The 15,310-nt window shown below is 37.7% G+C and overlaps 1 protein-coding gene across 2 annotated transcripts in view; it reads right to left on the bottom strand.

The window, feature by feature from the left end:
- The window catches only part of plod2 (procollagen-lysine, 2-oxoglutarate 5-dioxygenase 2), a 47,323-nt gene that overhangs the window by 13,230 nt on the left and 18,783 nt on the right, over nucleotides 1–15,310 (bottom strand). For both annotated transcript variants that reach the window (XM_026944752.3, XM_026944753.3), the window contains exons 3-9: nucleotides 14,187–14,323; nucleotides 10,553–10,716; nucleotides 5,986–6,098; nucleotides 5,670–5,733; nucleotides 5,336–5,433; nucleotides 2,895–2,996; nucleotides 89–214 (exon numbers count right to left, since the gene is read on the bottom strand). In XM_026944752.3, coding sequence (XP_026800553.3) covers nucleotides 89–214; nucleotides 2,895–2,996; nucleotides 5,336–5,433; nucleotides 5,670–5,733; nucleotides 5,986–6,098; nucleotides 10,553–10,716; nucleotides 14,187–14,323 — 804 coding nt within the window. The remainder of the gene's footprint in view (nucleotides 1–88; nucleotides 215–2,894; nucleotides 2,997–5,335; nucleotides 5,434–5,669; nucleotides 5,734–5,985; nucleotides 6,099–10,552; nucleotides 10,717–14,186; nucleotides 14,324–15,310) is intronic.

Genomic DNA, 15,310 nt, shown 5'->3' with positions numbered 1-15,310 from the left:
AGCAGGGCAGAGAGGCGGAACGAGGACACTGTCAGCTGAATCATAAACACTAGCTTGCAGCTCAAGGAATGTGAAGCTTCACTCTTACGTTGTTATGGAAGAAGATGTCCAGTTTATCTTTGGGATAATCCAGAGTCAGGAGCCGCTGCAGGAACTCGGGAAGGAATGGAGTCGGCTGCTCAATAAACACTCCGATCCTTACTCTTGGATATTCCTGTTTAGGCAGAAGACAAACTGTTTAGTTGCACTTTATTTTTTTTTTCTAAAAAGCAAATAAACAGTCAATAAATGTTTAAAATGTATCTTCATTTTTTATCTTCTTTACAAAACAGCGTTGCTGAATCCTCGATTCTGATTGGTCAGAATGGTGTTGCTTAATTTTCTATAACAGCAGCTGCAAGGTTTATATTAATGCACCCATTCTAATATATGATCATTTCTATAGTAACAACTTAGAAACTTGTACTGCAGATACGAAATGTAAATGTATTTAAAAAATGCTTATTGTCATGGTGAAGTTTTCTATAAGGAGATGTTTATATAACATTTTTTGTAAGGAGTCTCCAGTGTAAGAATCAGATATAAAGCTGTACTTTTCAGTTTTCCACAACAGGAAAGTAACAACAATCTGCACTTTTATGTCTTATTAACTTCATGACAGGGAAAAAAGAGAGGCTGGTGATAGCTATTTATAGCTGCTATAATATAAGTGATGTAACTATAAATGGATAAAAAAGTGTTGTGTATTTTTGTAATTAATATGTATTATAATCATTGGCAAGTTGCTGTGGTATAAGAGGAATAAAACATTTCAGGACATGTAGTTATAGGAAAATAATTAACTTTGGAGTGGTAACAGTAAATATGTTTCATGTTGAGCTGCATCATTGCATTTCATCATTGATTCTTTTCCTATATTACTTCAAGGTAGTAAAGGCACCACACTACCCTGTAATAGATGATTATTTTTCTATCACTGCACACCCTGATGTGTTTTATCTTTATGCAGTTCTTCTATGTATATAGAGACTTTTATCAAAATGATAATCCACAGTGTTTGAAACATAGTTTTAGATAAATGTCTATTATATTTGGATAAGTCTGACCCTACACAAAAGTCCAAAAAAAAAAAAAAACGCTAGTAACTTGCAGTTAATGGGTCAGCCTTAGGTTAGGGTTTCAAGCATACTTTCCCATGACACTTATTTAAAGACAACCCCCTTGACCGTGGCATTCAGCCAGAATGATATGTGTGATTAGCTGGCTCAGCATTCCTTGGATAGAGAGAGTGAAAGAATAGACAGAGATCAAACTGAAGACTCAGTGTTACTAACAAAGCAAGAATGAGAGAAAGGGAGGAAGAGTTTAAGGACATACTGTTAATCTATTAATGTGCTGCATGTAAGCTCAGCAATTCCACCATGAGGACTGAATACAAGACACAAGGCTGTATTTTTGTGATTTTTAGCACACATGTAAAAACAAAGTATTAGTATTGTATAGCCCTGGGGTCTAAAATTCTGGAGACGAAAAAAAGTCTGTGAAGGCTCTCCACTTTCTGACTTAATGTCTCTAGCTCTGTAGATGGTCTCTGGACTGATGAGCTGTCTTCAGTTAAATAATTTAAATAATGCATATGATTGGTCACAGCTGAGGATCTACTACAGCAGCTGAGCTGATTCATGTTTAAATATTTGGAGTTGCTGATCTATGGTCACTTTTTTTCATACAGTGAACATCAATTATCAAAAACGCACCACTGAAGAAGAAAAAAATGACCTGATCCCAGCATTAAAGAAACACCACTGATCCAGCTTTGGCCAACAAAAAAGACATACTGCCTGTAGATGCGATGTCATAATATACAGCCATATGAGTCAGGATGTTAAACCAGAGTGCTGTGTGTTTCCCCAAATGTATCGGACAAAATAGAAATGGCTGTGTCTGCATGAGAACTTGACTTTTAATTTGATTTGTATGGGAAAAGTTCATAAACATTTGCACAAATGACCCCAGGAAGTTTTCACTTAAATTACCTTAATGTGATTTCAGCTGAAAGATATGGATGCGTGGAAATAATCACAAGAATATGGAAATAATTGCACACAATTCACATTCCACTGTGAAAGATCATCTGTTGTAATCTTTGCATTCATTTCATCTTCACAAGGTCAGTGTTGTGCAAAAATCTGCACTACAAAACATTGCTGGCATTAAATTTATTTCCAAATATTTATTTGAAAAAAAGGCAGTGTATGAATATAACCATGCTTATCTCATCTCCACAACCTTTTTGTCATTTTTTTTGGTTTCATTTATTCTTTTGAAGTCTGAATATCTCTGACAGAAGCCAGAGTTTAACTGTGCCTCACTACTTCACCTTCCAGCCAGTGCCATGTGACAGTAATTATCCCATGGTGAGCAACTCGGAGGTTAAGGAAGGGGAAAAAGGAGACAGACACTAAGCAACAGACACAACAGACAGCTGGCCCACCGATAAGCCTGAACAGTTCATTTAGAAACTGTCAGCCTTGGCTGAACCCTGCCGAGCAAATTTTCAGTCCAACCACTGAAACTTGCCCTGTGCACGAAGCCCATAACATTTAGGCCACTAAAAAGTGGCCTAGTGCTGGATGACACCCGTTTAAGTAAACCCTCTGTAAAAACCAGAAAGCCATTTCCTGTACCACAGTAACACAGAGTTTCCTGTTCCTAGACTCAATTCTCCAGACACTGCTGTTGTTGTTGGATGTGACGACAGTTCTGGTATATCTCAAGAACGTCCTTGGGTTACTCCTAATGTAATGTACACACTCCCATGGATAAATATACAGTAAATTCACTCTCGTATTCCAAATGATGAGGCAGTTTTCAAGGAAATCTGCTTTACTTACTGTGAGTTGAGACAAATCCAACATGTCTTGATCACAGATGGTACAGCCTCGCTCATAGGTCCAGACATTTGGGACATAATTAGCCAAGTAGTTCAAATAAATCTGAGAAAGAAAATTGCAGAATTAGATGGGGGATAGGTTTTGCCTAGATAAACATGACTGAAGACAATTATATGGAATATTTTCTGACCCTTTCACTAGATTTTATGTGGATAATCAAGTGGTAGTGTAATACATGCGCACACTTGGATACAAACGTTTAATTTGAATGCCTGTAGTCCAAAATCTAGAACCATTAAAAAACATGGACATTCAGACCAATGAGTATTTGGACACTTTTGGTTTTGTTATTTATTACATTTCCAGTGGATATAGCCACTTCAAATTTACACAGATAATGACTTTTGACAAAGATATGTAGATATGTTTTTAAAAACTATATATATATATATATATATATATATATATATATATATATATATATATATAAAAATATATATACAAATTTAAAAATTATAAATATATAATTTATATATAAAAAAATATATATAAATATATATTTTTAAAATATATATATATATATTCTCGTGCAAATTGCACCTGGTGTCTTCTGGGTGAGACCGGATAGTGGGATTATAAATCATTACAGAATAAAGGTCTGACCAGATTCTGGGGTACAAATCCACACTTTTATTCTCTTTGGTGATATTGTGATCTTGAATTAAATTGGTTTGACTGACAGAGACTAAGTAGGGTCTGATGGAATGGATCTTGTGTGTTCCTTGGCCAGAACAGCAGTGCTCCAAGCTTGTGTGTGATTAGATTAATGGATGTGGATCGGCACTAGGCAGACATGCACACTCTACCACACTGATTTTTCACTACTTGAAGCCTGTGCTGTAAAAGTAAACGGTGAATCCTCCACCCAGTCCAACACCAGATGGCTGGCAGATGCAAGCGTTTTCAGAATTTACATCCAGTTAAGCTTGTTAGTGTTGTAGGTAGTCCCGGATTTAAGTCTTGCATCGATTCCACATAAACGTGACCGTATTAGGAACTGGGATATTGTGATCTGGGCTTCAGTGAGGTCAACAGGGTACAACAGAAACTGAGAAGCTCTTGTTGTTTATAAAGAGACAGGAGACATAAACCAGACGGCTAACTTCACTCCCTGACAATAGCTCAGTGATGCTTCTGCTTCCTCTTAAAGCCATGCTTACATTTATAGGATATTGTGTGTATTTTCTTGAAGAGCCTGAGAAGAATGAACAGAGGTTCATTTCTAGGTCAATGATGATTAGTCTTTAAAAGCAACACATACAGATGTTTAAAGGTTTACAGACAATGACTCAACCCCAGGCAGGGTTTGTTTAAGTTATCATGATGGCCATGGTGCAGGGAAAATTAAAAGCAACAGCTGGTCTGGTAGAGGAGATTACTCTATCATTTAGATATCCCTCTCCTTATTTCCCCAGTATTTCACAATAAGACTGAATTCTTGGCTCAAGCTTTCAACTCTTAGTAAATCAGCTGGATTTTTTTGGAAGCCTGTACACCCACACCCCACTGAGAAATCATATGCATCCAAAAACCTTGGCTGTGAAAGCATAGAAATGAGTGCAGCTTGCCAGAAAGGCTGTGTGTTTGGGAACATATGCCAGACATGACTGATTGCACACAGGAAATGGAAAAGTTGTTTTAGTTAGATGCTCCTATTACACATACGTGTTCTGTGAGCTGACAAGTAAGTCTGCTTTCACACTAGGGTTTGCTTTTAGAGAAGAAGCACTGGCCAAGACACATTGTACACTGCAACAATAACAAGGATTTTACTAGCTTAGACTGGTGTAACTCTTGTTACTTGATTGCCTTCACTGTAGATTTGGAGGCACAAAATCAAGAGAATTTGAGCTGCTTGTGTGACTTGACTATCACATCTACAGTTAAAACTGCAATGTCATATCACATACTGATGAATGTCATAAAAATAGATACACTAGTATTTTTAGCTACATTCCAAGGTTGGAATATTGACAATGAATCTCCTTATATTTGTTTACTAACAAGAATATTTTTTTTTCACCAGCATTAAACCATTTTCTCAGTTGTCCACCAACTTGCAACCTGATTGGTCATGAAGAGGAGTGTAATGCAATGGGCAGAGCCTAATCAAGAAAATTTGTTATTATTATTCTTTTTTTAATTAAATATGAACCACTAGGTGCTCTGTGAACCATTCTGGCAAGCTTTCTAAAGGTCTAAATTATATGTTCAAACCAAAGAATGCATTCGGATTTGGTTACCTCTCTAGCCAGGAGGTAAAATAAATTGCTTGACGTCACTCGGTACCTTTCTGAAAAGTTTCCAACTTTGTTTTGGAAGCTCCATTGTGATAAAAAAAACCCTCCCAAGTATGAAAGCATCCTAAGGAAACTGCTTACTTTGGTGTTTATGTTGCCATGGATGACCACAGGAAGACTGTCATGGACGATGTTTCTGATCCGAACTCTCTCGGTCCCGAACTTCATCAAAACTTCATCTACAAGGAAATTAGACTGTTTTTACTTGGACGTAATCTCAGTTACTTTGTATGATACTCTGACAGCAGTGTAACCTCACGAACCACATTATAGTAAAAACAATACAAAGTGGTAGAAATAACTCAACTAGGCCAAAGACGCTACAGAAGAGTGTATCACTATATCACTACATGTATATCAAGGCACAATTCCAAGCCATTTGATAGATGTAGGAATTCTTTGTGAATTCACTCACCCACTGCTCCGTTTAGATTCTGAAATATCTGGCACTTGTGGTCCAGAGTCATATTAAGACTTTCCTAAAAACCATACACACACACACACAAACACACACACAAACGCACACACGATATGAAGCCAGAGCATGAACGGAGCGACCATGTGATCTTTTTTTGACTCGTGCAACCTCCAAACTGTGTATTTTTGTCCTGTTTGTTTGTTTTCAGCGGGTGTGACGTGTTGTCATGCATGTTATAGTAACATGTGGTTAGATTACGAGCTGAATTACAGTCTCAGCTCTTACACTAGCTCTGGACTTCACACACGCTCACCCTCTGCAGCGGATCCACGTAGATCTTCGTGTAAAAGAGCTGGTCGTCGTCGTTGTCGTGCAGCTGCCACTGCTTCACAATCTTATTGATGTATGGGGCGTAGCCAATGAAGCCTGGAAAACAACATTACAGAGTTTATGGCACCCCATAAAGGAAAGTGTGAGAGAGGAAAAGAGCGAGCTTTGGTCAGAAGTCATAGCGGTTTCTATATGTCAATTATTTTGGTTGTGAAAATGCCTCAGTCTCAAAGCACATCTGGCGCTGGGCCTGAAGAAACCTCTGCAAAGCATGGGCTGTGACACAGCGTAAAAATCCAGTAAGGCTCTGGTTTTCTGTGTGAGAGTCCAATGATCTGTTCAGGGCCTCAGCTATTCTGCCTCAATCACGACCTGTATGCTGTTTTCCTCAGGAACACAGGCTGCAGAGGAAAATTGCAGGGTTTGGGTATGTTGTGGGTCTCTGTGCCTTTTAGGGCCCATCATTAAGACGTCCTCAGTGCCTCTACGCACAGCATATAGTGGAATGAAAAAATGAGAAATGGAATGAGGGAGAAAAAAAATGGAGAAAGAGTGCTAACCCAAAGACCCTCATTTAGATTATCCATGGGAAGCAAAATGTTCCTTTAAGTGGCTGCTTCAACTCTGTTTCATAAATAGACTTTTAGAGTGTAACCACTGCATAGACCAAGCAGTAATTGTGACAGAAAAGCCCTTTAATCCTTATAAATTATCCTTTTGACAATATTCAATTTTCATTCTGGGGTAGAAAAACCGACAGAAACCCACTCTTCCTCTCAGAGGAAGCCTTAAATTAAAATAAAGGCAATAATCACCATGTCCCTTAGACTTATCAGACACATCTACGACTGAAATATTCCAAAAAAAAAAAAAAACAAACATATTTTGCTCCTGTTCAACCTGTTCAACATGTATGTGTAGAGGCCTGAGAAAACCCTGTATATATGTAGTTCTGAAAAGTACAAACCTTTCTGAACTGAAATATATGTTCCTATTTTGCATGTATCTCAACCACAAGTAAAATTCTAGCACTTTAAAGACTGGTTACACCCAAAAGAGGAAAACTGCATTTAAAAATTTCATCATAACTATGTAGGATCACTGGGGACATTCTGACACACGGTATCTGATTACAAACTGATTTGATTAGACTTATGTCCATTACAGTATGACACATAGCTATCTAAAACACTTGATCAAACATGATATTCACTGCATGAGGAAAATTTTACCTCCCTGTTTGTTAAAATGGCCCCCACACAATATGATCTTTGCAGGATGACACTAATGCAATGTTAAAAAGTCAGTGAAACAATTTCCACATCACTTAGTGAAATGTATTTGTGGTTTCTTGAAGTAGTTTCTCACAATCCATTACAGGCAGAAAAATCTTCTTGTTCAAACCCAGATTTTTCATCATTGTTGGTTGTTTGGCTGAATTTAGACATGACATCCGAAATATTCTCCCAGACGGCCAAACTTACTGTAAAGATATAAAGATCTCTGTATAACAGTAACAAATTTGTAAGTTGTATTGCAACTTACATGAAATTTAACAATGAAATTTAAAAAACAGCACCACAACAAATAACATGACAATAATGTGGTCTTTAAAAAAATAGAATCACTGGTTCAGATGTGGTAAGAACATTTTTCTATAACTGCTGAGCAATAAAGCAAAGATGTCTAGAATTATAATTTCAGAAGTTAATTTTAACCGTCACTGAGCACAGACATGAAGAAATTATAAAGCTGATCTCTGTACACATGCAAACTCTTGTTCCTGGCCTTCCTCACTCACACACACACACACACACACACACACAGGTCTTTTCTACTAACAAGAGGTCTAGTTCTTTAAATGATCAGATTATTTTTTAACAAGCCTTTCATTCAATCTGATAAAATTCTCAGTGTATTCTGAAAACGTTTTATATATAACGTCTGTAAACATTCCTACAACATTGCTGCAATATTTTTTACTGTAGAAACTTTAACACTGTTTCTATAATGTTAGTTTTTTTGTCTATTTTGGGAGCGCTGTGTGAGCAGTGTTCTCATAACATTGTAAAGCAAGCTACAGCAGTTTTTTTTTTTTTTAATTTGCAGGAGTGTTATTTTTGGAACTTCACAGTCTATCATTCTCACAACCTGTCAGCTCGGACCAAATTCTCATATCTGCTTACTTAATGGCTCAGCTCTTAAAGGAAACCTCCACCCTGAATTACGTTAAATATGTTTAGACTGAAATATTTGTGGGCGTAATGTAGCGAGATTGTGTTAGTTTCTGTGTGGAGTTCTGCATGTCCTCCCCACGTCCACGTTCGTTTTGTCCCAAAAATATGCTGGTAGGTGGATTGGTTACTTTAAATTGCAACTAGGTGTGAATACACCCAGGGTGTATCCCTGCCTTGTGCCCGGTGTTCGCAGGATCGCTTCGGCTCCATTAGGACCTTGACAACGACAAGGTGTTTACTGAAGATGACAGATATTTCAGTGACATGTTTAGTCTTTAGTTTCTGCTGCTAATTTGTTGGATGGTGCTGTATTTTCGGTATTCCTGTGAGGAGTTAGCAGTTGTTTGCCATGCTGGCATCACAGGGGGACATTGTTATTGCGAATGCAGTTACAATGGAGTTTAACAGAATAAGAATTTTCAATAAACTCCAATGGATAAACGTCAGCTTTCAGTGTTAGCTCCTAAAAACAAAAAAGCTCCTTTTCTCACTTGCTATTTTCCAGCCATCATATTAACGAGAAATCCAAAGTAGAAATAGTGGAAATGTTGTTGCATACGCTGGACTTGAAGTCACAGAATTCAATGCAGATATATAATAACGTAGTTGTGCCAAGTTAGAGCAGAGACTAGACTCAGTCTATGAGATGATGAGCATGATGGTGTAGATGGTGGTATTAGCATGACATCTGAAGCTTTGGAAGCTGATCTGTTTGAGCAGAGTGTACAGACGAGGAAGTCAGAGAGCTGGACAGATGAAAGGACTAAAGCTCTGCTGCATCACTCTCTTTAGGTAGAGATTCTCCACTGAATTTCCACTGGTACCACTATCAGCAGGTCGTTGCACACTATTGTGAGTTATATAAGTAACCATTAATGAAAGAAAATAGACCAACATGTACTAAATGAAAGACATTTAAAATAAGAGTCAACCCAGAATTCCACTGATCACATACTGATTATAAATATTAATCTGCAAGTCTTTTGTGTCACTGCCAGCCCCGGCACTATGTTGAGTAATGAGTATGGAAAATGAGTAACAGAACCTCTAATGTTCTTTCCTAGACTAAAAAGCAAGCAGATTACTTCTTTATATGGCTTAGTGACCCAATACAGTATTTAGACAGCATTTCACATGGCTGACAGTCTCAATCAGGAAGCCCAAACCAAACAACGCCTCCATGTTAATTCCATACATTTATCCAGACTGCTCTGATCAGGAGGGGAGGGTGTACAACATTACTGAACAAAATGTCCAAGGCGGTAATTCTGCTGTTTAAAATAGGTGCACGGGATAAATACTGTGATTTCTGAGTCTCTATGACCACTGACTGATGAGTGTCTGGAGGCCATGATGAGCTCCTGGTTTAGATTTAGCTTGAGATGAGATGAGGAAGGAAAAGATAGGGATAAATAATTTAAGAAGAACCACAGAGAACAAACTGGGTGTGGTAAAAACTAGTTCTCTCATACATACACACTACTTCCCTCTCCCTCTCTCTTTCCATATGTGGACTTTTTAACTGTCTTTTCGCCCTCTTCGCCCTACATCCCCCCCCACACACACACACAGACACTCTCTCTCTCTGATGAATACCCTATTCATTGAGTGCTCCAACATGAATAGAGCAGTATGCCTGGTGTCCTTCAGGAAATACCACAGTGTGACTGTGCCGGTTTAGAAAGAAAACATTTTCTCCTTCCTATTCTTATCAAAAGATTATTAAAACTACAGTGCATTTTGCGGCTCAATATAGTCATCATGCTTACTATAATTTGGGGGTTCTTGCCAGCTCAGTGGGTCCAAACAGCTGCCTGGGAGCTAAAATAATGTTTGGAGAGACTTTTCAGTGATATACTACTTGACTATAATCTGACCTCCCATGTTGAAGTGTGTGTACATGAGCTAATGGATCAGAAAGCAGTTATCATGGTCAATTTCACAAATTTACTTGCACTTAAATAGGGACCTAGAAATAGTGCTTAAATGATCTTAAATTATAAATATTCAAAGTGTTGAACATTTACTTTCTTTGTTTTAAATATTTAAAAATTCTCAGACTTTTGGACCCCATTGTATGTAAAAGGTTTAATATTTATAAAAGATAGGTGCCAATAGTTTCTATCACTTACACTGGTAAACGTTTGAATGCACTGACCAAAGAAAACAAAACATCAAAATGCACGATAAATCATTGTCTTTGTGCAAAGTGATGGTAAATGGTCAGGAGATTCGTAAAGCCCAATGTGCAAAGCAAAACTTTAGCAATTAATTTGTCTCCTTAATGAACATAAACATTCCCCAGCAGCCTACCTCCAGAGTTGAGGAAGCGTTTTCCACTGCGGACGTACGGGTACTTCTCCGCCAAGTGCGCATCCGGCCAGATCACACCCTCTGCAGCAAAAATCACCTTATGATTGACCTGCTGGAACTTGCTCAAGATCTCCTCTGGCCCTCCGGAAAAGATTAGGTCATAGCTAAAGAGACAGAAAGTGTCAATCAGAAATCACCTACAGAAATATATAGTTGCTTTGAGTCCACCTGCTAGACCAACATAGTTCCCAATTTAGCAAATTTGTACGAATTCACACAATAAAGGTCTTATTTCGTTGGGTAAGTTTACTGACACAGGCAGGTTTTGTAGCCTGAACTTTTCATATGACTTTATTCAAATGGTGCTCAGCAAATGTGCTAATGCTTAGCATTTCAACAGATTCTGCAGGAGATCTGGTGGTCTAGCCCCATGGTTCTCAAAGTGGGTCTGTGAAGTATAGCGAGGGTGTCCACGATTTTCGAATTATGTTACAGTGGTGGAACTCATGACATATCATTATCAAAGTTATTATGTACATAAATAGTGTTAACTAGAATCTAATGACAATTTTAATAAAAATGGGTTCTATGGGTGTAAAGCTCAAGAAATTAAAACATGAGATTCGAAAAGAAGGTTCTAGTGAGAACTCTTTCAAAAAAGGTTCAAAGGAGAACCCCTTTAGGAAGCAATCCACTTAATTTATTCATACAAAAAAGGTCAAAAGCTAGCAATGTACACTTCTTTGAAAAAAAAAAGTTTTATCTGGCATCATAAAGGTTCTTCAGTTTCTTCAGAGGAGGTTCTTGAGCGAAATTGAGTTTCAAGTTCCAACATAAGGTTCTAGGGAGAACTCTTTCAAAAATGTTTCCTAGAAAAATTCCTTTAGGAAGCATCCCAACTATTGGTGCAGCCAAGGTCAAAAGCTGGTAGAGTTCAATCTCTTATTAAAAAAGGTTCTATCTAGCACCCTAAAGGTTCTTTAGTTAATTTCTCTATCTTTAAGGTTTCCTCCATTCTATCATAAAACAGAAGGTTCTAGGGAGAACAGAAAAGGTTTCACAGAGAACCAATATATGAAGCAGTCCACTTAGAACCTTACTGATGCACCAAAAACTAATAATGTATGCTCTTTCAAAGGTTCCATTTAGCACCTTAAATGGTTCTTCTCCCCCATTAGTTTTCCCTACACTAAAGCAAAAGGTTCTAGGGAGAACTATTTCAGAAAAAGAAGCAGTCTACTTAGAACCTTACTGATGCAAGAAATGTCAAAAACCAGCTCCAATAAACAGGCAAAAAAACTATTGTACCTATTTAAATCATGCATCTAATTTTTGAATAGTTTGTCTGTAACATAAATTTACGCTGTGGGTGGTCTGTGATTTTTTATACAGTTAAAGGAGAGCTTGAAAGTTTAAGAACCCTTGGACTGAAAAAAAAAAAAAATGCATTCCCATCTGAACTGTCACCAGTCTATCAGCCTCAGTTGAGGACCATCCGGAAAATGTATGTCAAGAATAAGAAGTGTTTAAAGGCTCCCATTCCAGCCACTATTAATATCCATGGTAAGAACATCCATCATAAACTGAAGCGGAAGCATATTCTACAGCCTCAAATCCTCACATCTGGCCTCCAGTTGTGTCCAAATACACATCTCTCTCCACATCATACCTCACTGTTCACCCCACGCTAAACTTCAAATCCACTAAGCAATGGTCTGTAAATAGCAAGACTTCTCTTGTAATGGTTCTGCACTAATAACCCAGAGGAATGTGATGTCACATCCTAGCCACTGGTGGGGCCTTGAGCAAAGCCTTAACTCAACAGCTCAGTCCTGTGCTTGGATTGAATAGACTCTAGTACAAAAATGTCTGCCAGAGAATAAATATAAATGCTGACCAAGTCAGCTGTGTCACTAAGAATGGACATCATTCATCAATCTTTTAGTAAAGTTGTGCATAAATATTTTCATAAGCCAAACATTACTAGAATTCGCATCAGATATACAAATCCTTCGGAAATATGGATTTTCTTCATTGTCACATGCGCCCATCAATCTAGTTCACGACGTGGCTGATTTACATTTGGCCACACCCACAAAACTCCATAAAAGGCAAAGCTCACAGACAGCTGCAAAGCTACTACAGTAACTCACTGACAGTTATATGATTTAAAGTGAATCAACTGAGGTTCACATTAGAGAGTCTCCTTACATGTAAATTTACACAAACTCAGTTTAGGCTATGAATGTTTTTCCCACCTAACTGGGTTTCCTCTTTTCTTGTATGAATGCTCCTTCAAACAATTTATGAATAAATTTGTTTGTATCCACTTTGAACAACAAGATGCACTACCCTAATGTACATATCCACCAGCCCTCCATTACTGACTAGACACCTAGCCACATTAAGAATAGCAGACGAAGAGAAGGTGAATCCTCTGCACTATAATTTTTATGAATACTCCGCTTAAGCACAAGCCTCAGTAATCTTTGGGAAAGGTTGTCATTACGAGCTTTCCTCTAGACTCTGAAGCTAAAAAGAAACCTGAAATTTACCTCTGAATTCAGACGTGTGCATTTATAATTAGCAGTCTCAAAACTTCAGAAAGTTTTATAATAAGGACTTTCCCTGAATTGAGGAAAGGTGTTTTTATGGATCCGTCTTAAGCAACCAAAAACAGCACACGTCGCAGGTATGTAGAGAGCTGAAAACACTAGGTCCTCTTTAAACTGGCATCATGATAATTAATGTCAGTGTCTATTGCACCGAGCCAGACACACTCATTATGCTAGGCATGCCATAATTTAACGTGAGTAATGGATGTAAAATGACGGGGCAAGCAAATATAGCATATTTATATTCTAGATATAATAGCACTGCTGTGCAGCCATTAACGCTGCCTGCTGAGGGTCATAATATATGCTTCGTATCAAGATTTCTCTTCACAGCTTTCCATGGAATCTTAGCCAGTAGCAATTTAGCTACATATTAACCCAAATCACAGTAACATATCAAATAGCACAGGGTCCAAATTATTCCACTGCCAGCTCTACGTGACAAACATCTGGTCCATATGCAAAGCGAAGAAAAGCCCTAACCTTTTTCTGACCCACACGTCTTAATGAGAGTGGATAAAAGAGGCGATTTTAACTTACACCCACAGTGCAGCTGCTGTGAGTCTTGGCTTTTCGTGTGGGAGCCAGAGTATATTCTCCACGGGAGGATAATTTTTTCTGCCTGGTAATAATGTAGCCATAATTTAACTTAAACAAACACACTGCCTCCAAAAAATGAAGGTAGCTAATGAGGAATGAAAGCCAGCAAGGTTCGGTTACAACAATCTTATATTCATAATGCTAACTAATGCTCTTTTATTTATTGTATTTTATGCCACAGAAAATCTGATTGGTCAGAAAAGTTGGTCTCTACACAGCTATCTGGAATGTGTGCTGTGTTTTTTTTTTTTTTGGTTGCTTGAGATAGATCCATAAAAACACCTACTGTTTCATATAACATTATATAGAAAGTCTCATGTAGAACCTTAAAACATTCTATAACATGGACTTTCATTTCCAACAGCTAGCCAAAATTTCCTAAATTAGTATCCTCTTTCCACTCCCATATCACTCCTTACCTGTCCACAAAGAGGATCACCAGGTCTTCTTGGTCAGCCAGAGCCTCCATTGCTTCCTTGAGCAGTCGGACCTTCTGTCCTCCACCAATGGAATGTCCCACGTCTCCTCCCTTCCATTCCTCACCCATCCCTAACACCTGGAAAAAGACCAGGTGCAGTTTAGATCAGGGGTGTCAAATTTATTTTAGATAATTAGATAATGGGCCACATTACACTTGATAGGCCAATATCAAGTGGGTTGGACAAAAATATAGAGTTTATAAACCAATAACTTAATATGCTTTCATTTATTGGTATTTATCTGAATGTGTTGTTCAGAATTTAACATATACAACACCAACATACAACTTCTTTTTCAAATTATGGTTTTATCATATATACAGTGTCTTGCATAAGTATTCACACTCTTTGAAATTTCCAACGTTTTGTAGTGCTACATAGAACTGAAATGAGTTTAAGTGGGATTATTGCTGTGTTGTAAAGCTTGTAACTCTGAAAAGAAAACGCCCCCTCAGCTTGGAATTCCTACTCGGGAACTCGAGATGGTCTCTTCAACTCAGAGTTCAGCAGATGTTGTCAAATCAACATGGCTGCTAACAGTTATCAGAGTAGAGCTTCTTATACTAGTATTTGCTTTAGATCAAATCACCGTACAGACCTATAAACTTCAAATCTATTACACTGACTGTACAGTTCACTGTTTTGAGGAGGAAGTATTTCCACTTATCACTTATCACAGATAGCTAGATTACTAGACGCAGCATAAATGTTATGAATCTAGAAACAATAGCCCATACCCGTGTGTGTGTGTGTGTGCGTGTGTGTAGAGGGTAAATCAATATAGCTTATTAAATTATTTACAGTTTAAAGAAACATAAGTATTCACCCTCCATTGCTGTGAAATACACTTTAGTTCTTTTAGTAAGAAACACTTTGTTCTTTTAGTAAGAAACATGGATATAGCAGCAAATATTTTGCGTGCTGATGAAGAATCACATCATTAGCACATTAGCACATGAATTGAGGAGATTGTTCCTCTATTTTACCCTCTAGTGGAAATAACAGGTACTAGATACTACTTTTTTTTTTTTTTTTTTTTTTTAATATTTCAATTCACTTCTGGT

The sequence above is a fragment of the Pangasianodon hypophthalmus genome, chromosome 1, assembly GCF_027358585.1.
Source record: "Pangasianodon hypophthalmus isolate fPanHyp1 chromosome 1, fPanHyp1.pri, whole genome shotgun sequence".
NCBI classification, from domain to species: domain Eukaryota; kingdom Metazoa; phylum Chordata; class Actinopteri; order Siluriformes; family Pangasiidae; genus Pangasianodon; species Pangasianodon hypophthalmus.
This window is presented reverse-complemented; position numbering and strand designations above follow the sequence as displayed.